The 27482-nt window shown below is 39.5% G+C and overlaps 1 protein-coding gene across 3 annotated transcripts in view; it reads right to left on the bottom strand.

Annotated features, from left to right (window-relative positions):
• Window positions 1-6294: 6294 nt before the first annotated feature.
• The window catches only part of TGFB2 (transforming growth factor beta 2), an 84690-nt gene continuing 63502 nt past the window's right edge, over window positions 6295-27482 (bottom strand). For 2 of the 3 annotated variants that reach the window (XM_014849873.3, XM_014849872.3), the window contains 5 exons: window positions 15431-15563; window positions 15198-15308; window positions 13487-13664; window positions 12132-12285; window positions 6295-9091 (listed from right to left, as the gene is read on the bottom strand). In XM_014849873.3, coding sequence (XP_014705359.1) covers window positions 8933-9091; window positions 12132-12285; window positions 13487-13664; window positions 15198-15308; window positions 15431-15563 — 735 coding nt within the window. In that variant the 3' untranslated portion in view covers window positions 6295-8932. The remainder of the gene's footprint in view (window positions 9092-12131; window positions 12286-13486; window positions 13665-15197; window positions 15309-15430; window positions 15564-27482) is intronic. The other variant, XM_014849875.3, reaches the window with a different exon arrangement.

Genomic DNA, 27482 nt, shown 5'->3' with positions numbered 1-27482 from the left:
TAGCTAAAAAAACAATTTGGAGACAGTTAAGTGCTTCTGAAACCTCCTTTGAGTTACTTGGGGCAGTTAGTCGGTGACACTTTCTCTGGGGTCCAGATAATATGTCAGTGGCAGACTTGGGGCTATAATCCCATCCCATGCCTCTCCTCAACTTAGCAAACATTGGTTAAGTTGCCATGAGATAAACTGTATATGAAGTGCTAGGAACACAAGATAAATAAGGACTAGTCCAGAATAGGAAACATAGGATCGTGATGGCTCACGTTCTGAGGGAGACCCCTGGGGGTGGGATGTGACCATTCCCAAAGCCCAGCACAGCAGGGCAGAGACAGAGAACAAAGAGCCACTTCTTCCAGTCACATCATTTATGCAACCAGCACGTTGGCTTTTAAAGACTCCTATTGAAAGTCAATGGCACGGTGGGATTCCTCCTTTGAGTCTTTTACTCAAAGTTAAGCCCAGTTGACCAATTTGTTCTGTACTTCTCACTAAATTTGTTTAGTTGCTTTGCTGTTATATACAGATATCAAACTTGACTAAATGTGCTGGGCACATAAAGTCGGTGTTCAGTGTCCCCAACTTCTGTTCCTGCCCACTTCCCTGTGTCCCCTCCTCCCTTCCACTTCCATTGTGCCCTGAAGTGTTCACTGGTTTCACTATAGAGATCCCGGATCAAGAGCAAATAAATCAAAATCAATCTTAGCACCTTTGGTTGGAATTGTTTCCTGTGCTACACCACTGAGGATATTGAAATTAAATATATATCTGTATCTCCTTGGGGAAAATCCTACAGGAATAACTCCCCACAGCTGACTATAAGAGCCTATAACAAGTAGGCAGAGTGTTCAGGGGGTTTCCAGGCCCACCACACCTGCTTCTCTCCATATTTCACCTTTGTAGGAATCTGAATATTAGCCAGTGGTTTCTTGGAACACCAGGATATGAGCAACGGGAAGATGTACACAGGTGCTGATGTGAAATTTGCTATTTCAATAAATGAACAACCAGTACTTGATTTAAAGTTCTCCTTGGTTTTCTGTACTGTTTAATTTAATTTTGTTTCAAATGAAGAAATTAGTGTTACACCCATTTTTGAGGACAAGCCAAGCTGCATGACTTCACATCGCCTTTCGAACAGTATTCGATTACATAACTTCTTAGCTTGTTTGCTCCCAACATCCTGAGATTTGGAATTTTATATATGATTCAGAATGGAGATTTGGACCTGAGGAAAGGGTTTCCATCTCCAGGGCTGGCCAGACCTTTATGATGTCACCTGAGTAACACATCTGTGTTCTTTCACTTGGATTGGCATCTATAGGAGAGAAAATCCCACTTTGGGGGAAAAGCCCGAGAGATTCTATTGGGCCTCTTTCTTTACCACCAATTTTTTGCCTTGCTGTTTAATTATGTCTGTTCTCTTAGGCTGAGTGATTTTCCTAGTTTTGATCACACAGCACAGTCTCCCTCAGTACATTCTGTTCCTTTTACTCGGTCTCTGCCCAATTACAGGAACACACTCATCTCTTCTCCAAACAGCCATTACTTGCTGAAATAAAGAAACCAACTACAAAGTATTTCAGGGAAATAAAGACACAGTCAGGGAAAAACCTAGAGCAATTCTTTCATTTAAAACAGGTAATTGAAAATCATTCCTTTTGCAATTTCTGGTAAAGTTATTTATATCTAGTGATTCAATTACCTGGTATTGATATTAATGATTTCTCCAATCTAATAGGAGCTAGCTATGATATTTCAAAAAAGGTATAAAAATAACATTTCCTCTATTGCCTTTGACCTGGAATGTTAGTAAAACCAGTCTTTTTCTTTTTACTGTGATCAGCACTTAAGCTGTGGTTGCAGAGACAAGAGGAGGGCAGAGAAGACAGCAACCAATTGAGTAGATTAGCAATAAAGAATGGGATCTAGATTTTGCTAGAATTACAAGGTAACAGTGTTTGATAGAAACAAAGGCATGTGTTAGCTTAAAGGTCAAAGGCGGGTTTGTAGGGAAGCTCTTGAAGTTTATAATGTCCTGGCTTTTCACTTTGATGGGCCCTTTCTAAGGTTCTGAAACTAATTTTGTATTTGTAATTTTGATTCTTTAAAAAAGAAAAAACAAACACCCCTCCCTCCTTATATAAGCTTCCGGAACACAAAGCCTGGATCCACCCTTCTAAGGCTTGTTAGCAAAAAGTGCAGCATAGCTTATTTCCAGATAGAAAAAGCAATGTCGTCTCAAGACCAGTGACTCAATGAGTGTTTTGGGGTTTTTTTCCCCCTTAAAGACAGCGAAAAAAGGTTGTCATTATGTCAAAGTACATTGATGAAGATTTCTATGGACTGGAAGCATTTGATACTGTAGTCCAACTACCTGGAAGTAGGTTGTACTGTCCCCCTTAGGAGCCCTTTGCTGGTATGTAAACATCAATTTTATCAAGAGCTTCACCAGTGGGGCTTGTATAATATTTGTGTTTTCATTACCACACTTGCCAATCTGTGCCAACCGTTAGGTTGAACCCTAAAAGATTGGCAACGTTCGTCAAATCATGACCTACAAAAACAGGTCCATAGGGTTTGACCTAATATTGTTCAATTCTATGTCAATTACAAAAACAAAAACTGGTAATATAGCTAATGGGAACAGGTTAGCCTTTGTTTCTAAACAGAGCTGCTCTAAGATTCTACACCAGAGATGTCTAATAGAAATAGAACTTCCGGTTTCTGGCTCCACATGTAACAAGCTTGGAAGTCGCCACTCCATTCTAACAACTAGTAAAGAGTTAAACAGACTGAAAAATCAACAACTCTTCTTGGATCCATAAGAGAGGGGAGGACACAGGGCAGACCACTGCCTCCAGGGTTGGAGAGACAGATGGGCAAATACAGGTTATCAGGAATTACCAGAGCAGAGACTCAAAAGCAGAAACCACCATGGGAACCAGTGCTGGGGTAGGAAAACCTGAATGATAATTGACAAATCGCTGGAGGCTCAATGTGGATAACTCTGAGAGTTAAAAGCTTTAAGGTGGACCCACTCATAAGGGGGCCCCCACAATATTATGAGATTTACCTCTAGGAGCTCAACCAGATTCCTATAGTAAATACTGCAGAAAAATCTCCTAGTGCTTCCTGCAGCTGGAGGGGAAAAGGAACCATTTTGAAATACGGTAGTTTCCCCTTATCTGCGGTTTCTGTGGTTTCAGTTACCCCCGGCCAACCGCAGTCCAAAAATATTAAATGGAAAATTCCAGAAATACAAAAGTCATAAGTTTTAAATTGCACACTGTTTTGAGTATCGTGATGAAATCTCACGTTGTCCCACTCTGTCCCGCCCAGGATGTGAATCATCCCTTTGTTGGATCCCCAACCATCAACATCCTCTGCTTCTGACACCCAACCGTCAACATCGTCATACTCAATGATCCTCTTTCTGAGGTATCAGCAGGTCAATAGTAGACTAATGTTACATCACAATGCCTATGTCATTCATCTCATTTCATCTCACCATGTGGGCATTATCTCCTATCACCACAAGAAGAGTGAGTACGGTACAATAACATATTTTGAGGGAGACCACGTTCATGTAACTTTTATTAGAGTATATTATTATAATTGTTCTATTTTAGTATTAGTTATTGTTGTTAATCCCTTACTTGTGCATAATTTATAAACTAAACTTTAGCGTAAGTGTATATGTATAGGAAAAAATATACTATATATAAGGTTTGGTACTGTCCACGGTTTCAGGCATCCACTGGGGAGCTTGGAATATATCCCCCACGGATAAGGGGGGACTACTATACACCACTGCATTCTGTCTTTATTAGCAAGGTCTGCCCTGGGGGGAAAAAATTAGCCAGAGGCTAACCTACTAGGGTTATTATCAGAGCCTAACTGGCTCAGGGAAGGGAAATAGCCAACTCCAGCCCATTCTAACCATTCTGTGCCACGTAAGAGGGGAGAAAAATACTGAGAAACTCTTGTGAAATTCATGGTCCAGAGTCATAGGCTGACTAAAAGACTGAGACCTAATCATAGACTATAGATCGCTTCCCCTTGGGAAGCAATTACTAAAGGCCTAATCACAGCAGTTCCTTTGACCCAGTACATCATGTCCGGCTATCAAGAAAAAATTACGAGGCATACCAAAAGGCAAAAAACACATTTGAAGAGACAGAGCAAGCATCAGAATCAGATATGGCAGGGATGCTGGAATTATCAGACCAGGAGTTTAAAACTACTATGATTCATATGCTAAAGGCTCTAATGGATGAAGTATACAGCATGTAAGAACAGATGGGCAATGTAAGCAGAGAGAAGGAAGTCCTGAGAAAGAACCAAAAAGAAATGGTAGAGAAATAGAATGCAAGGTATGAATGTGAGCCACATATGTAATCTTAAATTTTCTAGTAATTGTATTAAAAAAGTGAAAAAGAAACAGGTGATAGTAATTTTAATAATATACTTTATTTAACCACATATATCCAATATAGTATTATTTAGACACATAATCAATATAAAAAATTGATGAGCATTTTACATTCTTATTTTCTTTTTTGTACTGTCTTCAGAATCTGATATGTATTTTCTACTTATGGCATAGCTTAATTCAAATTAGCCATAGTTTGATTCCTTGAAAGTCACATATGGCTAGCAGCTAATGAATTGGATAATGAAATTCTAGACTGCCCTCTTATGAATTAGATGATCTTGGACAAGTAATTTAACTATTCTGAGTCTTCTCACCTCCCTCTAAAATGGAGTTCTATAACAAAACACCCACATCACAGGGTGAAACGTGAAGTTAAAAAGGTTAACAGAGACCAGTACCTGGCAGGTGCTCAGCCAACTGTGGTCCTCCTTACCATCATCTCAGCAAATGGATCAACTGGCCACTTTATCTCTTTTATTTTGAATTTTAGTTGGTGGACTTAGGCAAAGCGTAACATGAACATTTCTCCTCTATTTTAAACAATTTCTGGTCAGTCATGTAACCAAAAGGTTAACAAATAGAATTACAGAATATGCTCAGGAATAATTGATGGCTTGATCTATTTATGAGACTAGAGTCTGGAGCATTTATCCATTCAGGAGCAGGATGAAGTATGGGCCTAGGTTACAGTCTGAATATAAAAAAGCTTATTACAATAGCATTGCCAAGAAGCCAAAAACTGAACAGGTTGGGAGATATTGTTAAGACTACCATTTACTGATCATCAGCTGTAGACCAAACACCAAGCAAAGTACTCTTCATATGTCCATTCACTTAACAACAGCAGGGGCAAAAAAACAAACATGCAAAACCCTGTAAAGCAGTGGTAGTCTCATCCTCCTTTTAAAGATAAAAAACAGAGGTTCGGTGTGGCTGACAAATTGCCAAAGTTGATAGAGCTGTTGGGTGATTCTTCATTACCCTATGATACCCTCCTGTTCTCACTCATCACATCAAGGGGATGTGGGCTGGGGTGATAGGTCTGATGCTAGCCCTTTGCAGAAAAGCATGAACTAGTTGTTTTAACGTGAGACATTTCCTCTATCTATGAGTTGAGTATAAAAGATGAAACAGATTGTAAAAAGGGAACCATTTTCTATTCTACCTAAACACTTAAATTGATGGTTTATATGCGATATTTAGACAACACGATAGCACAAACTAGTTCTTTCATTAGATAAAGCAAGACAACCAGATTGAGCCACAACTACTTTTTTATTAGTTCTATTTATTAAGAGACTGGCAACTCACTTGCTAAGTCTGGTCTTGTAGGGAACAGCCAAGGAAATTTGCAGAAATAGGGGTTTTTTGGTGCAGCGGTACTGGTGAAACGGAGAGAGGAGTAGCTGCTCCCAAAGACAAACCCAAATGAGCACGTGGCTCTTGTTATATCTGGCTGGCTCAGCAACTATTCGAGTTATGGGGCTACAGGGGATACTGTCTAGACCAGTTCTTTTGGCCCTGGGGTTGGCAGAACATAGAACCAGAAAGCCAAAGCATGGTCCAAATATCTCTCTGCATTTTTTCTAGGAGACAGTCAAATTGAATGAAAACTAAATTTCCAACAATTACCAAATAGCAATAGACAAGAGAATAAAAAGACTGAACAGGGCTTTCTTCTCAATAGATATGTCCTGGCTCCTGAGATACAAAGCATGACATTTCTGGAGTGAATACCCTTGAGAAAAAAGTCCAACCTTAAAGATGGTGTGACTTTTCCAGCTTGATCACATTCTCATTGCATCAGAGGTGTTTTCTGGCCTCAGTGATGACACCATGATAGGAAAAAACACATCCACTTATAATTGAAATAATTTATTTACCACTAGAGCACCACAAAAACAGACATACATTGTGTTAAAATACAGCGTAATCAATCATCAAAATACAAAACAACTATTCTTATATTCCATTTTTTTTAAACCTTGCCAACCATGACATTGTACTGCTGCTTAACACATAAAAACTGCTGCCCCACCCCCACCCGCATACTACCATCTCCCCACCTCCCTCCCTTCCCCCTCCCCTCGCATGGCAATATTTACTTATGGGAAATAAAGACCTTATAGAACCCCCAAACTAAAAAAAAAAAAAGATTCAAGAGATCTTAAAATAGAGCATTTAAAATATTATCAGTGCATTCATGAGGAAAGACAAAATAATACAAACAAAATGTCATTCTATCTGAGAGGAAAAAATACCTGCAGAAATAAAAGTGATTTACATAGAATTAATAGAAAAGTGGAAGAGAAAAGAATCAACACACTCAAATCTGGGATTGGGTTACATCCAACACAAGGGTTGTTCGCTATGGTGGCATCCCATCGCTTGCTTTTCCAGTTTTCAAACTTGCAAACCCAATCCGCCATTTTAATTAAGGGTCCGGAAATTCCAAAAAAGAAGTGTCAATATCAAACAATTTCACTTTGGATCCACACCTCACTGTGCTGCTCTTTAGGTGAAACTGCAAATATTCCATTTTTACCTATTCATTTTTATGTTAAAATGAAATAAGAGACAACTGACAAACTGACATGTTCTACAAACCCTGACATAAGGTTACCTTCTCTGCAATGGTGTGGGAATAATTCATTAACACAAGGTAAATTGTGGCCTCAGATGCAGATTTTAACTCTCATTCAGAGGAATGGAAGAATGTTTTGATGATGGGAGAATTTGGCTTGTGCCTTTTCAACCTTCCAAGAACATCTATAAAAATCTTAACCTCAGTGAAATAAACTAATGACTTATGCTGACCTGGGGTTTTCGTCTCCCTTAAAAAAAAATCAACTGAAATGTGAATCTTTCCATCTCCCCTTGAACACTAAAAACTAGATTAAAGGAAAAAAATGATCCCTATGAATTGTCTGCTTTTTAATAACAAGAGAATTCTGGGAAAATACTCATTAACCAAGTTAGAGAAACTTTTCTTCACTCAGTCACCAAGATTCTGAGTTTCAGGCAGATCCTTAAGCCCTCGCTAAAACTAAAATATTTCACCGCAATTATCTATGTATCTATTCCCCCCAATTTTCCTAAAGTCGAAGATTTTTAATGTCTGATTTGATTAGTAATGATGCTTCGAAGATGAAGGAAGACTACTGAACTTAAATCTATCCTTTTTATAAAAGGAACAAAAGGACAAGTGAACTCAGGTAGCTTATGTCTTAATAATAAAGTAGGCACAAAGCACAGGTGGAGCAAATACTATAACACATGTCTCTGTAGTGCAAGTCAAAATGCGGGGTCTTTACTCAAAAGTACTGGCCAGCTACAGGAAACACACAATTCTGAGTGATCGTTAAAAAGAGCCCAATTTGAAGTCCAATCTAAATCAGAGTTGACATTATTACAGAACATTAAAAATACGGTAAAAATTTACACATTACACATAAAGTAGTTAATGTTTTGATTTAATAGTTTGCAAAAGAGATCTCCAGATGTGTTTCCAATTACACCGGCTTCTCTACCCAACTATGGTAATAACATAGGTATGGTTACATATACCAGAACGAAGGAGAACCCGATAGCAGAGAGATACAGCAATACTTTAAGGTCCGAAGTCTGACCAGTACATATCAAAACATTTCCACGTTTCACTGGTTTACTAAGCTGACAAAGAACCATTTACAATTAAAAAGAAAAAAAAAATCTTACAGACTTATTCTGACTGAAAGTTTTCTTTATTAACAGGCTTTTCAGTTTTGAACCTTACAAGAAGCTTCCTTAGGCAGCTGGTACAAAGCATGTGTTTTTAGGGTCTTTATCTCAATGCAGACTTGCTTGGTCATATAATAACTCACTTGGGTTTGCATCCCGTGAATATGACCTTTTTTTTTCTGGCTCATTTGAGTTCAAGTTCCTTAAGCCATCCATGAGTTTCTGGCAAAGCATTTGGTCTCCACTTTATACACCTGTTTTATTTTCCAAGGGCAATGAAATGTTCATTATATAGTAACACACAATAAATAACTCACTGTTAACTCTAGGAGTAAGACTGGAAAGGGCGCCTATTGCATAGCAATACAGAAAAATCAGGTGAGGCACGGGATAGAAACAGTATGTACAGCAACTCCACTTAATGGGATTTTCCTGTTTTTTTTTTTTTTCTTTCACATAATTAACACTAACAAATTCTTCCAGTGTTTATTTTTTTTTCTTAAAAAAAAAAAGGTTTTGCTTCTTGTCTCTCTCACTTACAGAGTAGGTGAAACGTAGAATAAAGCCTTCAACTTTTTTTGTTTCAGATGCCAGTTTTAACAAACGGAACACAAACTTCCAAAGTGTTTGAACTAGTACCGCTTTTTCAAATTTTTTTTTTTTAACACTGATGAAGCAAGGCTCTCTTATGTTTTCTTGTTACAAACATTGTCATTGTCGTCGTCGTTATCATCATCAACACCGTGTGATTATCATCTGGCCACTTTTCCAAGAATCTTAGCTGCATTTGCAAGACTTGACGATCATATTAGAAAGCTGTTCGATCTTGGGTGTTTTGCCTATGTAGTAGAGAATGGTCAGCGGTTCTAAATCCTGCGACACACAGCAAGGAGAAGCAGATGCTTCTGGGTTTATGGTATTATATAAGCTGAGAACCTAAAAGGACACAGAAGAGGAAAGACAACATAGGAAAAGACTAAAAAAACAAGAAAAAGGGCAATTGTTTTTTAACGAACCATTCCAACTTGTCACCTTATCAGTCAGAGCACAGAGTAGGCAATTTAAATTAGTTTTGCCTTGCAATTTCCTTTTCTTAACTCCCACTTATGGTCAAATTGGTATGTGTCCCTAGCAATCGCCGCATCCCCCATTTTCCCATAGAATCCTTTTCCTGTACATGGTAAACAAATGATTCTGTGAAAGTCAGACTGGACAAAATTGCTCACTCAACAGATTTTCCAGATTTTCCAATATGTCTTTACTTTGATCGCTGCTTTGCTGCACGTACGAATACGGCCCTCAAAAATTTGGGTCCTCTTAGTATTAGGTGTTTTTTCTACACTTCTTTGTAATTTAAGCTGTTTCGTAAGCACGTATTTTCAATTCCCACCTAGATGAGTCCCCTTAAGACCAGGGATTCTGCAGACTTTGTTTTTACTTCACAGCCCTGGTAAGTGTCCTCTGGACAAAATAAGACTCACGTGCTAGGTGAAGAAACGAATACATGCATACATAGAAACACAAATTTTTTAATTAAAATTCCCAACAGAACTTTAATCTACCCTTAGATAGAGAAAAAGACATTTGTCTGCAAGGTGAAATCGTTCTATGCTAAGTGTCTTTTCAGTCTAATTTAATGCCACCTAAATTTTCATTTAAAAGATAAAAGTCTCTTCACTTATCATTGCTTCATAAATACAATCATGCTAAGAATGACATCAAAGGCAATCTATATTCTTAACTATTCACTTTCTTACATTTTGCTTAAAACAATAATAAAAATAATAATAATAATCGTCACTCCATTTAGCTTTCCATGTGGTAAATGGTAGTGGCTAAGCTGGAGGAGGGGATAGCTGTCCCTAAAACAAAATGAAGAGAAAGTTCTACAGCTAGTCCCATTCCTTTCACCCCACTCTGTATCAATGGGTATGTGACGTTCCCCAATGGAAGTATGTAGGTTCCCCAGTGATGATAAAGAGACATTTCCAAAGATGCCATTAATGTGTTAGTCAAACAGCAAGTGACCTTTTCCTCGAGATTCACTGCAATTTTTTCAGCCTAAGACAGAAGATCTGTTCAGCGCAGCAACACTGACTACTTTATTAAGCTACCTCTGGCTTCTTGGGTAACTGTCCAAACCACATATTTGTGACCATGACAGTTATTCTTCCTCTCTCCTTGAAAAACAAGCATGGGCTCAGCCTTCACACACTCCCTCTGTGTATCAGGGAGGAGAATTATGTTTCTACTTGGCAACTGGGCCTTGCCCACATTACAGCTACTGTTGCCACAGCCCAGATGAAGCAGCCTGGCCAGAGAGCTCAGACAAAGGGACAGGCATGAGCAAGCTTCGCTCACATGGCCAAGCACATGGTCAGCCCAGGGTGCCAAAATCTACAGGGGAGCTGGGAAAACAGCTGAAGGAAGGGGAGCTATATCTGTCAACTTAAAGTCTAGCATATGTAGGCATTTATAAATAAATAGACTTCATGTTCCAATAACACATGATTTTTCATACGAATTAAAGAGGGAACTTTATAATACAGATTGTCTAAAATAATTGATAACCCTGAAACTCTTAAATTCAGCTGAACGCATTATGTGATCTTCTTGGCAGCAGATTCATTTTCCTATCCTGCAGTGAAGGCAATTTTTTGAATGCCTCTTTAATAAGGTGATTTACGGAGGCACAACCCCAATGTGTAGCCACATTTCAGGAATTAAACTCAGGCAGACAGAGCAATCGGAGGTCTGGTTCTAAAACAAGGAGGCCTGAGTTCCAAGCTTCGGTTTGTTACCAACCATTTGATCTTGGGCAAGTCATCTACATGATCTAGACTCCAATTTCTTTAGAAAAGTGAAAGGTTTGGACAAGATAACTTATGAAGTCCTTGCCATCTCTAAAATCCTACATGATGAGGCACCAGGAAGAAGTATTTGCACAAATATCATTGTTACATAGAAAACGTCTTTGCAAATCTGGGCCGGGAACCCATGGATTCTGAATTAGGACCTGTCTTCTGAATTAGCCTTCCATCCTCATTGAAGTAACTTGATAAAATATGCAGATTCTTGTTTACTTTGGGTTATATTCAAAAAGACTTAGAGATGCCAATTTTCAAATCGTTTTCACATATATCATCTTTTTGTTCCTATCAACTCTCAAGTTTGGCATTATTATTTTAAACATTTTTTTTTAAAGATTTTATTTTTTTTTTCCTTTTTCTCCCCAAAGTCCCCCTGTACATAGTTGTACATTTTTCGTTGTGGGTCCTTCTAGTTGTGGCATGTGGGCCGCTGCCTCAGCGTGGTTTGATGAGCGGTGCCATGTCCGCACCCTGGATTCGAACCAACGAAACACTGGGCCGCCTGCAGAGGAGCGCGCAAACTTAACCACTCGGCCTCGGGGCCAGCCCCTAAACATATTTTTTTTAATGTAGACATTCCTTTTTACTGATAATAAGTTGAGGGTCAGAGGAGTTAACCAACTTTCTACCTGTCATACACTAGTGAATCTCTATGCCAAAGCATCTGCTCAAGTCCTAATGTTCTTTCTAATATGACAGTCCCTGATACGGGTGACAGATCCTTTCTTTAGATGGGGACGTGAGTCCCTTCACAGCTGTACTTGACACTATGTGATAGATTCATCCCAAACAGTTTCTTTTCTCGCTATCTATTTATGCTTACAGCTGTTAAGAACATAAAACAAAGAAAAAATTAAAGAAAATTGTCCTCGAGTTGCTTATAATCTAATTGGGAAGGCAAGACCTACTGTTCTAACTGATCAGTGTTACTTTCTGAGTTCACTACCTCCTACACTCTTCCTCATCATTGAAAAGGATTTCTCCAGCGCCCATTTATGTGTGATGATGAAAAGGAACCAGGTTAATTAGAATTCATTTAGAAATACTATCAGCAGGTACACATTAGCAACCCAAGAATAGAAGAGACAAGTTAGCCAAATATTTACCCTACTGTGCTGAGTGTCTGAACTCCATAAATATGGGCATGCTCCAGCACAGAAGTTGGCATTGTACCCTTTAGGTTCATGTATCCATTTCCACCCAAGATCCCTCTTGAAATCAATGTAAAGTGGACGTAGGCAGCAATTATCCTGCACATTTCTGTTAAAAGAAAGAACAATGGAGATCGTAAAGCTGATCTCCCCCCGCCCCTCATCCCAAACCAGAAAAACAACTCATTCATTTATTCAACAAATATCTATGAGCAAATGTCACAGGCCAGGTTTTAATGGTTTTACTGTGATCTCAGTTGACTTTCATGATGGGATGTTATGGCGATTCGCTGGACTACCTTCCCTTATGAGTTCTATACCCTGACCCCCTTATCTGTGACCTCAAAAACCAAACCTTTTCCTTGAAAGACTAGATATAAGCGGAGAGGCAGCAGATGGAGACCAAGCCCTTTCTAACCAGCACTAAGCAGTTACGCCATCCAGCCTCCACTGCCCTTTCAAATACAAAATGGATGAAGTACAGTAGCTATTTTCAAAGAACCACCTGGGCATTTTCCTTCGAGAATAAATTCTTTATTTCATTTCACGTTCCTTGATATAGGAATGAACCACAGATCAAGAAACATGGAGTCTCGCTTAGTGCAACTGCTGGTTCCGGCACCTAAAACATGCCACTTTACTCATGAATTCAGACACTTTGGGCACTTTATCAGTGAGGACCCCTCACTGCCCCATAACCCTTGAAATGAAGAAACAGCCTTCCTCTTATCAGGCTTGACAGGAAGCCACAGAAGAACATTCACACTCTGCCTCCATGAACTCGCATGGGAATGGGAAATAAATTTGCGTTGCCCTCACTTCTCTCATTCTGTAGCTAAAGACATGACAAACAGCATTCTTCTCCAGTCTCTCTCATCTCTGTTACTGTGAAAGAGGTATGACCATGGGCATTCTGCAGCAAGGGTGAAGTCTTCATACGGATGGTGGGTCTTCCTAATTAGGAAGCTACCATCATGCACTTGAAATAAACATGTATCTGCTCTGGGGAACAGAGGGCTCATTTTCTTCTTCGGCCCCAGAGTGCTTCAGAGGGATTTTGGGGAAAAACTCAGGGGGCTAGTTTATCCCTTCACACTTGGTTCATTGCTAAAATGCTGATGAATACAACACAGAAATAATTGTTTTAAGCCTCTGGGAAGAATGATGTTACCAGATACGATGGCTATACTGTACTATACCTGGCCTGCAGCAAGGAATGGAGTTCAAGTTAACTTGTATGGAAAGAGAGGGAAAAGGCAGCACAAGACGTAACACACACAGTTGCTTAGTTTTATTTGTATCTCCTTTACCTAAAGCAATAGGCTGCGTCCAGAGCACGCTTCTTCCGCCGGTTGGACTGTTGTGACTCAAGTCTGTAGGAGGGCAACAACATTAGCAGGAGATGTGGGGTCTTCCCACTGTTTTTTTTCCTAGTGGACTTTATAGTTTTCTGATCACCACTGGTATATGTGGAGGTGCCATCAATACCTTGAAAAAATGCATTTGAGTAATAAACATTTAGCTTTACTTTCATCAAATATAATCAGCCATATTTTTTTTTCTTTGCATATTGTCACAAATAGCAGTGATGACCACAACAGCAGCGGCAGCTGGCTATAGTCATTCCCCACGGATATAGATATGGCACAAGAGGACTGCTGCACGTGACAATGAACACTTCTAAATGAGACTCTTGTCAGAGGAGGAGGACAGTTCAGTGTCCAAGACAGGGCTTGCTAGTTACGAAAGTCACTACAGAAGAAGTCTTTGACCTATAGTCCAAGGGCGATCTCAGCAGTTTCTTTTAGTCAATGCTCAGTTTAGGCTGTGTTCAACCCCTCAACAACCAAACCCACAGCAATAGAAGATGCCTTGTCACCCAGTGGCTCCCTCTCTTCCTAGGACTACCAAACTCAAAAGACTTGCTTAATGGACATGAACTGAGACTTACACCAAATTGCAGTGAATGAGGTTCAAGTGAAACAGAAGTCACCTTTACCTAATGCTATTTTGGGACGTTGTGAAGAAAGAGCTTTTTCATTTATTTTATGGCATCCTCAACACTTTCCTGATTCCATCTGAGATTTAGAAACTTGAGCTGCCCAAAGCATGCTCAAGAGACTGCCAGTTAAGCATTTAATCTCCACACTCTAGAGAATCACGGCTATGCTAGAGTCTGAAATAAATCTCTAGACCTCTGGGAGTATTTTTCCATGAGCAAGAGCCACTGTAGCCTTCTGCAAGTGGACGGAGGTCCCGGGTGGTGTTCATTAGGGAAGGGACATTAGTTCCCAGGCCTGGTGGTGTGGCGCTGATGTTGCTGCCCCAGCACGTGTACTGACTCCCTCTCACTTCTCATCATCAATGACTTGATATCTAATACATGAAGTGACTCAAACCTTTGGCATCGCCTCATTCTCCCTGACTTTTGGCTAATTCACCATAAGGTGAGCAAAAATATGAGATCACTTGTTTTGTGTTTATAAACTGTTATAAAAGTCTGACAAGGAAGCCACTTGAAATATCAGGCACGAGCTACAAAAGGTGGGGTGTTCTGATACATGTAAGGTTGAAAAAGCCGTAGTGTGAGAGGACTCCCTTCTTCTGTGAAATACAGTTGTGGGTTCCTGACGTCGGGTTTGGGGCATTATCAATGGATTTCCTTGAATGCATGCTATCTTCTTCTTCTATAATATTAGCATGGATAGAAAGTTGGTTTGCTTAAATGAAGAAAAAAGGGCTCAACTGACTATTTAATAGTTTGGAGGGTTGATAAGTCAGTCAGTTAGTATTGACCGAATCATCACTGGGCATGAAGCAGTGTAAACTGGGAACCAATTCCTTTCTTTAATCCTTTCTGCCTTCATCTATCTTTCTCCAACCATATCGTTACCCAAACAAATGAAACCCCCCAGGCCTCACCAAACAATCCCATTTTCACATGCAAGCTGACTTCATCCCCATGAGATTATCAACACAGGCCCTTCCCTCCCCCACCTCATAGGACCAAGTTTCAGTTACCTGCGAATCTTGCTTCTAGTTCTTCGCTTTTGTTGGGGATGATGTAATTATTAGACGGTACAAAGGTGCAGCAAGGACAGTGTAAACTTATTTTAAATCCCAGGTTCCTGTCTGGAAAACATTAAGTCAAGGAGGTCATTTGTACGTGTGTCTACACCCTTAAATCTGCAAGCAACTTGCCATACTTTAGGGTCACTGAACATCTAGGGAGGAAAAGAGAGGGTGGTGGTAACCTTTATGGTGGAGCCATTCATGAACAGCGTCAGTGACGTCAAAGGAGAGCCATTCGCCTTCTGCTCTTGTTTTCACCACTTTGCTGTCGATGTAGCGCTGGGTTGGAGATGTTAAATCTTTGGATTTGAGAATCTGGAGAAGAAAAGAGCAAGAGGAAAAACTCAGTTGGCATACTGACAGCATGACTAAACCAAAACCATTAACAGTATTCCAATTCATTATCTAAATTTAGCTCCACTCTAGTATATCCATGTATTGTCATCTCAACAGCATGGCCACATGCATAAAAACATAACACCAGGCCATTTGCCATGAAAAATAGAGCTACTAAATCAGCTGTGTGTTATGATAAAGGTGACAGGAACCATAAAGCCAAGTGTCTAAAAGAAAGTGACAGTAATTATTTTACTTTGCTGACATAAGCTTTGCAAGATTTCAGCCATAAATTCTATGCTATTAAGTTAATGGTTTTGTTGTTCAGCCTCCCTATTTATTTAGTTTGGGGAGCTGGGATGCGGGGAGGGGCCGGAGGAGGGGTCCACTTCAGAGGACCCTTGCTCACCCTCTGAACGTCCTCACCTTGGTTCCTAAATCCACCGACATTAAAATAGGTGGCATGCCTCAGCTTTTGAGGTAAGTCTCTGGCTGGCACTTTTACTCCCAATGAGACTTTTTGTGATTTATAAAGATATTCCATATCCTGCAGACTAAGACTGTATCGGGACGTAGTGAGACACACTATGTTGTACATTCGTACAACAGGGTGTAGTGAGAGTCAGAAAGCAAATGAGCCTGAACAATGAGACTTTAGAAGCATGTATTCACCTCAAATACATAAAGAGCAAGTGCATTATGTTCTTGAGTTTCTACAGGAAGTGAGCATTTCAGTGGTTTTTAAAAAATTCTGTCTGTCTTTAAATGATAGTGTTCTGTGAACCAGTCACATGATGATCCTAAAACTCCCAGAACTATAGTGAATTCCTCCCCAAGCCCTATATCCTGCCTTCCTCGGTACTCAGGGGCTGAAGCCCTATCGCTTTATGCTGCCCTTCCTGATACTGAGTCTAATTGTTCTGTGGTCATTTCCTATATATGAGTTTGATCTCTCCAGTAAGTTCATAAGCTTCCCCAGGGCAGGGATCATGTCTTCAATGTGATATCATTTCAAAGCATAGTACTGGATGTAATCAATGACCATTAAATGACTATCTGTATATCTAGAAGATTTATTTACTCTCTTTAAACCTTGTAAATCAAAAATGCATAATCGTCCTGCTGATTTTAAAATGGACTTTCCTTCCAAGTGCGTATATGATTGGTTTCAAGTAATTTGGCCACAAATGCTTCCTAGAATATTTGGCATTAGAATAGACTTTTTTCTGACTTAAGTGTAGAAAAAGAAAAAGATTCATACCACCGGACTCGGGTGCCCTCACGAATTTTAGACAAACCCTACTCTACAGACTTCTCCTTAAAGTCCAACAAACCCCGCTAAGTGAAGAGAATCTAGAGGTAACCATGATTCCATCACGGGCAAGAAAAGCTCTTTGTGAATTAAAGGAAGCAAACTAACACAACTTGAGGGCTGGGCACACATTATTCCATTTAATTTAATCCCCAAAACACTTCTATGAGGTCGATTAGGAAACTGAAACTCAGGGAGGTTAAGTAACTCACCCAATGCCTCACAGTGAACAAGCGTGGAGAGGATTTAAAGCAATCCCAAGTCATTTCCCCACCTCAGTGCTGCAGCTTTGAAGGCCAACAGAGTTGTAGGAGTCAGGGTGGCACCATGATTCACCCTTCCCCCTTTCCAGATGACAAAAAACATTCAATGATAGAGGCAAAGATGTTTAATAAGATTATAATAAAGGTTGGTGCAAGATGAAAATATAACATGTGGCCTGTATGCACAGTTAATGCCGACATAAACCTATGACTTTAAAGATACAACTTAACAGCAGCCAGTCCTCTGGAAATCAAACTTTGCCTTGAAAACACCCCCAGTTGGGTAAATAAGACGCCACTTAGCCAATTCAGAATAAATGGTATAATTAACCTAAGATAGAATAACAATGATAAAGCAATGGTTGAGAAGTTTTCAGCATTTCCATCTGCCTCATTGACTATAGTAATAGCAATTTAATAACTAGTAATATACCCAGAACTCATTTTTCTGTCTTTAAATTTCTTCCCCTAGTTGACCTCCTATAATGATGCACTATTTCAGAAGGCTTTGTATATTTGCTTTGCTCTAGATTAGCACAGTGTATATCTTATTCATCTTTATATCCCTAACACTTAGACATACTATCTAGAACAAAACATTGCTTTCATTGTTGAACTAATTACATGCAAGATATATATATCATATACCAAATGTCTGTGTTATCTATCTACGAGATATATGTGTATATGTATAAGACACCATATGGTACACACACACACACACCCCATATATATATACATTAAGTGAAGACAGAATTTTTTTTTAAAAAATCATGACCACATTGACCAAATGGGCAGAAAAAAACACATACTGGCAAATCTACAGAAATTCTTCACCTCATAGAGAAGGAGTAATCTAGATTATCTTATTTAAAATCAGACTAAAGGGGAGAAAAGAGATTCTGAAACTTTTTTCTTTTTTAAATCTCCTTGGAAGTTATGTGCTTGCTCAGTCCTGGAACACTGGCAGGTTCTGACAATGGACCGCTTCAAATTCTCCCGCAAGTGAAAGGTTCTCCATTATCTTTTTACCAGTTCAAGAACAGGTCAAGAAAGCCAGCTAGTTAGCTACGTAATCCTGAAACGGAGACATGACTTTGGTCTTGTGGGTTTGTCGTCTCGAACTGTATGGCCAAGCAGTTCTTAAACCCACTTGTTGCAATTTAACTCCATTCTTTCTTATTCAGTCCTCAGTGGAAACAGGAAACAGCTGCCTTCCATCACTCATAGAACATCCCTCATATTCCTGGAGACTGTTATTAAGTCCCCTCAGCATGCTCGCGCTCGCTCTCTAAGCTAAATAAACCGAGTTCCTTGAGCCCATATTTAGAGGGGCAATTTCCCAAACCTTTAATCACTTGGGTCGCTAACAAGGGTGAATGATGCTCTGTAAAGGTACTCCTCCCACAGCTCGGTGATTTCGTTTCAGAACTGGCTAGAAAACCCTCTAATCACATCTCAAAGTCTTGAGTCTTAACTGGAAAGGTATCTTCTTTCCAAGAATAGGCACAACCTCCCTGTTCCCTGTTTATCTCCCATTTATCACCCACGCTAAATTCAACTGTGAAGGAAGAAAATCAACCTGTTGCAATTATCAATTAGTACTTTCTTCAATTTAAGAGTTTATACAAAAATGACCAGTTTGGTCAACTCTCCGTTCTATTCTAGCCTTTGCTGTCTGCCTTTCTCCAATCTCCCCACAACAAGTGTATTGAATGTTAATAGTCGTGGATATGCAGCTGTTGTTTTTTTTCTGGAGCCAAGGTCACTCCTGAATTCCTTTGTATATCTTATTGTGACAAAGATAATTTAGTTGAATAAGAGAAGCTCTCTTAACTGGCCTCCATTTAACTAGCCAGATTAACCAGTATTCTCCATTTGTTCTGTGATATATATTGGCAGATACCCACAGTATGCTGGGGCTCATTGCTGGAAAGCTACTTTCTAGTGTGTTCCAAACACTTCTGGTTTTGCCAGTTGAGTTATACGCTTAGCAAGTATCACTTGTATATGGTTCTAAACCTGTTCATGGTAGTTGAACTCGATATTGTAATTATTCAAGTTAATTAGAAACTGATGAAATACAGGACCAAAAGTAAAGCGAACTGTTGCTTCTGTGAAAACCAGGTTGAATGCCTTGCAAAGTCTTCATAAAGACAAGTTGTTTTAAAAAAGCTTTTCTTTGGAAAACAGTTTAGTGGCTCCCCAAAAATGTAAACATAGAACTACCATATTATCTAGCAATTCCACTCCTAGGTATATACCCAGAAGAATTGAAAGCAGGGACTCAAACAGATACTTGCACACCAATGTCCAGAGCAGCACTATGCACAACACCTGAAAGGTGAAAAGAACCCAAGTGTCCATCAACACATACATGGATAAACAAAATGTAGTGTATCCATACAACAGAGTATTACTCAGCTGTAAAAAAGAATGGAATTCTAACACATATTACAACATGGGTGAATCTTAAAAACATTATGCTAAGTGAAATAAGCCAGACACAAAAGGACAAACACTGTATGATTTCACTTACGTGAGGTACCTAGAATAGGCAAATTCATAGAGATAGAAAGTAGAACAGACATTACCAGAGACTGGGGGGAGGGGGAATGGGGAGGTATTGTTTCATGGGTACAGAATTTCTGTTTAGGATGATGAAAAAGTTCTGGAAATGGATTGTGGTGATGGTTGTACAACATTGTGTATGTACTTCATGCCACTGAATTGTGTACTTAAAAAATGGCTAAAAGGTAAATTTTACATCATGTATATTTTACCACAATGAATTTTTTTTAATAATTTTAAATGTGGGAGAGACAGCTATGAAAGAAAGAAATAAGATAATAAAAAACTGGAAGGATCCTGTACTCTGGTTGCTCAGCAATTGTCCTGAAACTTCTCTTTCTTTTTCAAAGAAATTAAAAACTAGAAATCATAGATGATGCACTATGGATGTGGTTTATGCAAGAAATAAGACACAGATTGGCAATAAATGGAGCCACAGTCAAAGAAAAGTCCTTGGTCTTTTATAAAAAACTCAGCATGTAAATTACGTATTTGTGTGGGAGTGCATTATACATACATGGGTACATATATATACGTTTTAAGTTAAAATATAAGGTTTGCATCTCTCTCTTGTGTTTGAATAATCCCCTGCTATAACTGACATTTTTTCTCTAAGTAACAGACCAATAATTGTTCCTGATTGAACAAGAAAAGACGGCTTCTAATATATTGAAAATGAGATTTAGCTGTCTCTCGCTTGGCTACCACCCACAGTGATGTTTGAATGCTATCTTCATTACATTATTGATATATACACATTATCCATAATATGTGCAAAATACCCATATATCACCTCTGGCAACGCTCTAAGCTCTTCACTGAATTACCAAACTCCCTACACAAAAGGATCCATTCATCTCTCTGCCACTGGAAAGCAGCCAATCAGGGAGTGGATAGAGGTGAAAGTCACTGATGTTACCCAACAGTTTGGGAGCAAAAAGAAAGAAAAGAAGTCTAGATGCAAAATTATAGCCAGAGGAAATCTAAGTCTTAAAGGAATAATGCTGTAACTCAACTCAGGATTTGGCTTAGACACCAAGGGCAACACCTCTTCCACTCCTATGAGACATGGCAGAGTTACAAGAAAGCTCAGGGAATTCTTCCCATATTCAGACATCAACGGACCTATAGGAGAACCAAGGGGCCAATTCAACCAGACTTCTATTGGAAGGGGAAATTTAAGAACAGGGCTGTAGAGAAAAACTGATGCCAGGTTAACCAGTATGGGCCCATCTTGTTGTTGTTTTTAAATGCATTTCAAGCTTTTAATGTTTAAATGTATTTAACTATTTTAAGTGAATTGCAGAGTGATTAATAAATGCTGAATTAAACATTCACCTTGCTGGCTATGAGCACCCTCTCTCAGATCTGTCCGACCTCGAGTCATTAACTTCAGTCTCATGAAATACTCGCCAGAAAGGCACTCTGAGGCCATTTGCTCCAACCCACTACAATTCATTCTCTAACATCTCTTTGGCTGAAGACCTTTCATGACAGTAAACTCACTGCATTTTGAGAAAGGCCATCCTGCTTTTGGACAATTTGTATGTTGAGAATTCTTTATCTTGGACTTAAAATTTCCATCAACCAGTCTTTGTGAATCGTAGTACCATTGCCTCATATTTATACAATCATTTAAGTGTTTCAAATATTTGAATATTTTCATGTTTTTCAGTTTTCACAAAAACCTTGTGAGGTAGACATCATAACCCTACATTATCTATATTCTGCAGCTGAAGGAAAAGAAGCCTGAAGGACTAACCTGGGTTACTGAAGTCCTGCTGGAAGAGCCTACACTAAGATCTTGCTCTCTTAATACCAGGGGAGAGGGCTTTCCAATATTGTATTTTGTTCTCTAGAACGAGAAGTAAAATTCTCTTTCTTCTCTATGTCAGGCCATAATCACAAGAGGTGACTTCCGTCAGCTGCTTCCTTCAGGTCAAGGTCTGAGGTGCTTCACCATCCTTGTCAAGCCCCTTTTCAATGTCCCTTTTAAAATCAGTTCCTCAACGAACTCCAGATACAGTCTAGCAGAATACGGAGAATATACAGGATATGCCAAATGCGAAAGGAATGGCTATTACTTCTCTTGTTCTGGTTATTATTTTTAATGCAACCTATTTACTATTTACCATCAAATCACAGTAAACTTTTTATAAAATAAAACCTTTGTTCTTACAGAAACTGTTAAATCAGAGTTTTCACCTCAAATTCTTTCTAGAATGACATGGAATAAAGAGATAGAAAAGAAGGAAGGCAAAGAGGGAGGGAAGGCTGGTTTTTATAGCCCAGTGGTTCTCCAACTTTAGCCTGCATTAGAAACATCTGGAGGGTTTATTAAAACACAGATTGCTGAACCCAATCCCCAGAGTTTCTGATTTAATAGAGGTGAACTTGAATTTGCATTTCTAACAAGTTCCTCGGAGATGCACAAGCTGCCGGTCCACTCTGAGAACCCCGACTCTGGTCTATACCTATGCAATTCATTTTTTAAACTAAACGCAAGTTACTCATATGTCTCTGTTAATTGTGAGCTTATTTGATCTTGGTGTTTAGCCTTTTGGAAGCTCTCTGAATCTTAAGTTTGCTATTCAACATAGAACCTATCCATTCTAGCTACCTAGTACCAGCAACTGCGCATCCAATGTCTTCATGAGGTCGATGACAACACTGTGAAATTACATAAGGCCAAAACTACAACTTGTTGCTGGGTACTCAGGTACTTTCCTGCAAGACCTTGTTTCTTTAATCAATACTTTGTGGTACATTGTATACAGCAGAAAAAAGTAGAATTTCATTAGTTTAATTGAGGCATGAGGCCCTGTTTAGGCCAGGAGTCCAGCCCATCTTCACCAACTGACAATCCATTCCATTTCTTCTGTGGCCCCTTAGGTTTCTTTGAAGAACCCATAGGGCTTGCCAAGGGCCTTTGGAAATCACCAGTGAGTGAAAAGAGTCAGAGGCTTTGAAGTCAGACAAACATAAACTGTTACTTACTGGATCTGTGATCTTCTTACTTATGAGAGGGGTCAATAAAACCCACCTTGTATGTTTGTTGAGAGAATTAAATGACACAGAGTAAGCAAAGCCCCTACCATATTGCCCTGTATTCAATAAATATGAATTATTATTATAATCACACTCCTTACCTGGTCAAAATCTTCCAGAGGTTTCTACTGTCTAGTGAATAAAGCCCAGATTCCTTAGGTTAGTATTTAAGATGCAACTTGCCACCAAGTTTATTATCCTAGACCCACCGCTTATCCCTGGAAGCTAACCTAAACATGACCCCTAAAAGCTATATTCCACGTCTCAAACTCTGTTCAGCCAAGTATCCCTACCGGAATGCCCTACCCCGCCTCTGATTTTTACCTAGAGACAAAACAAAGCAAACAACAAAAAAACCCCTCTATTCTTTAGTCCAGCTTTTCAATGAAATGGTTACATTCACTCTAAAGTCAGTTTTCTTTTCCTTGCTCCCCAAGCAATTACTGGGTGTGTGAGCAACTAGCCCCTTGCACACAGTGACTTCCAAGGTAATCCTGTATGTGCGTACATTTCAATTTCTTCCAATGAGATCTCAAGCTCCTAAAAGATAGTGGGAATAAATTTATTTAAATCTCCACAAATGCTCTATTCTAGTTTGCTGACAAGAGCAGCTTAAGGAATATATAGTCACTGATTTAATTTTACAGGAATCTGACTCTCTGGGTTGAAATCTCGATATATCAACATTTAATCTCACACAGACAGACAAACAGAACACACTCATGAAGGAATTTCTTGGCTTATTCACAGGAAGAACAAATGATCCTCCAACATACCACTTCAGCATTCATACTCTGAGGAGCCTTTCGACCTGCATGACAAAAAACAATGATGATATCTACTTGTAATAGAATACTTAATATAATCAGTAAATTTGTCCAGTGATTCATTCATTCATTGAATAATTTCTGTTTCACCCACTGTGTGGCTTCTGTCTCTTCAACGGACTCAGACTTCTCACTACTATGGTCCTGCCCAAAAGCCCCACTTAAGCTATATAACTTAAGTCATTTTCTGCCCAGAGAAGGCCACTGATTGGCCATGAGCTGAAGAACTGACCCTGTGTGGGGAGCATCTCAGATGTGCCTGAGTGCTTATTTATTCATTTGCTTGAATTTATTTATAGTCCATTTTCTCCAGTTTAGTTCAACAAGTATTAAGCACTGGCTATAAGCAAGCCGTTACACTTTTATCCCATGCTCACAAGATGATCCCTGTGCTTAAAGGAGTTCACGCTACAGTGAGAGAATACAGACATCTCAACAAAAATTAAAGGAATGTGCCCATAGGGCACAATGAGGTCACTGAGACAGGGCATCTGCCATAGCCTAGTGAGGTCTGGGAAGGATTCCTAGAGCAAGGAGAGGATTAAAAGGTAACTCCCAACATCTGAAAAACTGGCAAGGATGCTGGGTACCAAGAGAACACAGTCCAGGTAATAGGGATGTGCTGGCTCATAGAGAAGAGAACGAATAATTGCATGTTCCTTTCTTTTCAGGGCCTTTCGTCCTTTCCATGCACTGTGCACTTGAACTGATGGACAGTTTGCTACGTAGGCATTTTGCACTCCCAGCACTGCCCTAACAAAGCACCACAAACGGGATGGCTTAAAACCACAGAAATGTACTCCCTCACAGTTCTGGAGGCCAGAAGTCAAAACTCAAGGTGTTGGCAGGCCACGCTCTCGCTCCCTGAAGCCTCCAGAGGATCCGTCCTTGCATTCTCTAGCATCTGATGGTTTGCCGGCAACCTTTGGCGTTTCTTGGTTTACAGCCACATACCTTCAATCTCTGCCTTTGTCTTCACCTGGTGTTCTCCCTGTGTGTCTCTGTGTCTTCACACGGCCATCTTCTTATAAGGACACTGATCCTACAAGATTAGAGGCCTACCCTACTCCAAGATGACCTCATTGTAACGTAACTAATTATATCGGCAATGACCCTATTTCCAAATAAGGTCACATTCTGAGGTGCTGGGGATTAGGCCTTCAGCATATCTTTTTTGAGGGGAGAGAATTCAACCTATAGCAGTAGGTGTTCAGACACTGAGCTGGATTGAATATGTTCTCACGCTCAACCTGACTGTGAAGTTTTTCAAAGCAAAGAACATTCTCTTTCTTATTCTCCCACAGTCTTTTCCACTGCAATTTTCACAGTCCCTCATTGGTAAATTCTTACTGACTAGCAGGCTTCATTAGAAAGACATAGATGATCATGCAACAAGCCCCTGAACAGTCAGACATATATTAATATATACAGGCAGGTGCCACATAACAATGTCTCAGTCAATGCGTATACAATGGTGGTCCCATAAGTCTAGTACCATACAGCCTAGGTGTGTAGTAGGCTCTACCATTTAGGTTTGTGTAAGTGCACTCTATGATGTTTGCACAACAATGAAACTGCCTAACGATGCATTTCTCAGAGTGTGCCCCTGTCATTAAGCAACTGATAAGTGTACACATATATGTACAAATATATATATACACACACACACACATACATACATATATATGTGTCAAGGAGGACAGAAAGAATCATCACACAGAGTAAGCAATTTTATACTGTATTTTACCTTTTCTACTTAATATATTTCATTAGGGGAAGGAAAATAAGGGAGAAAAAGCAATAAAGTGAATTTCCAAGTAACAGAAAGTGGGGCCTTATAGAGAATCAGAGCTGGGTGAATGGCTTTTCTTCCACTGAGGCGTAAACATGGCTCTCTGTTCCTGTTCAACTGCAGCTTCCTTGAACAATGCTGGGTCACTTTGGGGGTGCTTAACAAACCGACACACTGCATGATTACCCTTCAGAAGTGGCTTCACAGAGCCAGCATTCGTCTTGTTTCTCCCATCACCGTGTCCCGTAACTGCCCCGGGTCCTTTGTAACTGCACCCCTTTAAGAGGTCGTAAGTAATGTATACCTCACCAGGGGTTTGTGAGAGCCCATAGAGCAGACTCCCATGGAATACACATCAGCTTCAAAAGAAAGACTCACATAAAAGTAGTCTCTTTGGAGCTTAGATATTTACAGCATTATGTCACTATATTAACTCTTTATCTTTATAGTACATAGTAATGAACATTGATATGTTCCTATATTACACATATCCATGTGCAATTATGATAAAATATGGCATACATAGATCTTTAATGATCTTTATGGAAATGGCACCAGATATATCTTCAAGCTACACACACACACACACACACACACACACACAGGAAAGCCTCTCCTCTGTGATGAAAACACCTAACTCTCTATTGTTTCCTTCCTTTTTTTATATTCTCTACAGATGGGCCTTTGTGCTGACTGCACATGTACATAAACAAGTAAATTCATTTCTACAGGCATGAGGGATGAAGGAGTCCTTTGTGTAAATGAAAAGTCTCTGAGATGCTGCAACTCAACAGCACTCAGGAGACCATCCTATATAAATCACCCAGCAGAGATAAGACTGAATTGGAATAAGGTCACATCAGCACAGGCAAGGAAAGAGAAATGTACAAAAAACATTCGATGATAGAATCTGAAGGGAAACTAAGTCAAGACCATAAAAGCAAGTCAGTCCTTGGGGCTGAACCACACTGCCTAGTACCATGGATTTTGATAATTATCCAGTTGTTTCTTTTGATAAATATTCAGTTTTTCTTGCCATGGGAGGAATGAGTCTCCCCAACAAAACTTTGAGCTCTCTGGGGCCATATCTTCTGATTTCTTATTTGACTTCCCCTTTCAGTTCCACTCTGACCTGACACTAAAACACACATACTTGGGGAACACACTTCCAACACCCTTTTCCTTCTTCCTGGCTACCAATAATACATGTGGTCTGCACGATGATTTAAGTCCCTGCTTGTCTCAGCTGAGCACTTTAATTTAGGGGGTGTGACTATAAAGTAACGAGTCTAAAAAAAAAAAATAATGGGCCTGGTTTTTCTACAAATATACAGAGTTTATGGGTTATGCAAGAATATCTATTTCATTAATTTATTAACTAATTTTCTTTTTTTTCCCCACTTGGTTATTATCCAGAATTTGCTCTGAAGAAATAATAGAAAATGAGTATGTGTGTGTTTCTTTCTTCATAAATAGTTAGATAGATATCTTTAAAACAAATGTAGCAGAAATTCCAAATCCAAATAAATGAATGATGTTTCTCAAAAGAGTCCCTTCGTGACATTACACATTTATTTCCACAACATTCCTTGCACTGGAATCTTATTTTGAAATTTTTCTTAAATTCATTTGAAAACATTTCTTGGGCACCCTCTATGCACCAGACACCGTTCCAGGAATTTATCCCTAGAGGGGCAGATAAGACCATAACCAAGTTCAAGATGGAGTAGAGGATAAAGTATAGCAAATGATGAAGAGTCTGAGGAGAAACATATAGCAGAGAAGGGGGGTAGGAAGTGTTGGAAAGAGGAAACCTGAGGATTAGACAGAGTGGCCAAGAAGACCTCTCTGAGCAGATGACATCCTGGGAAAGACCTAAACGAATCAAGAGGGCAGAGTGAACCTTCTGGACAGTGGGAAAGACTGCTGTAGATGGAGGGAATAGCTACCAGAAGGCCTTGGGAGGGAGCAAGCGCGGAGCGTTTGAGGAACAGCCAAAAGGCCAGTATGGGGAGCCACAAGTGAGTGAAAGTCACAGCTAGGGGGGTGAGTAACAGCTCAGGGACAGCCTCATAATGCACAATA

Source organism: Equus asinus, chromosome 30 (assembly GCF_041296235.1).
Source record: "Equus asinus isolate D_3611 breed Donkey chromosome 30, EquAss-T2T_v2, whole genome shotgun sequence".
Taxonomy (NCBI): Eukaryota; Metazoa; Chordata; class Mammalia; order Perissodactyla; family Equidae; genus Equus; species Equus asinus.
The sequence above is the reverse complement of the archived record's forward strand: the minus strand, read 5'-3'. Positions and strand labels throughout refer to the sequence as shown.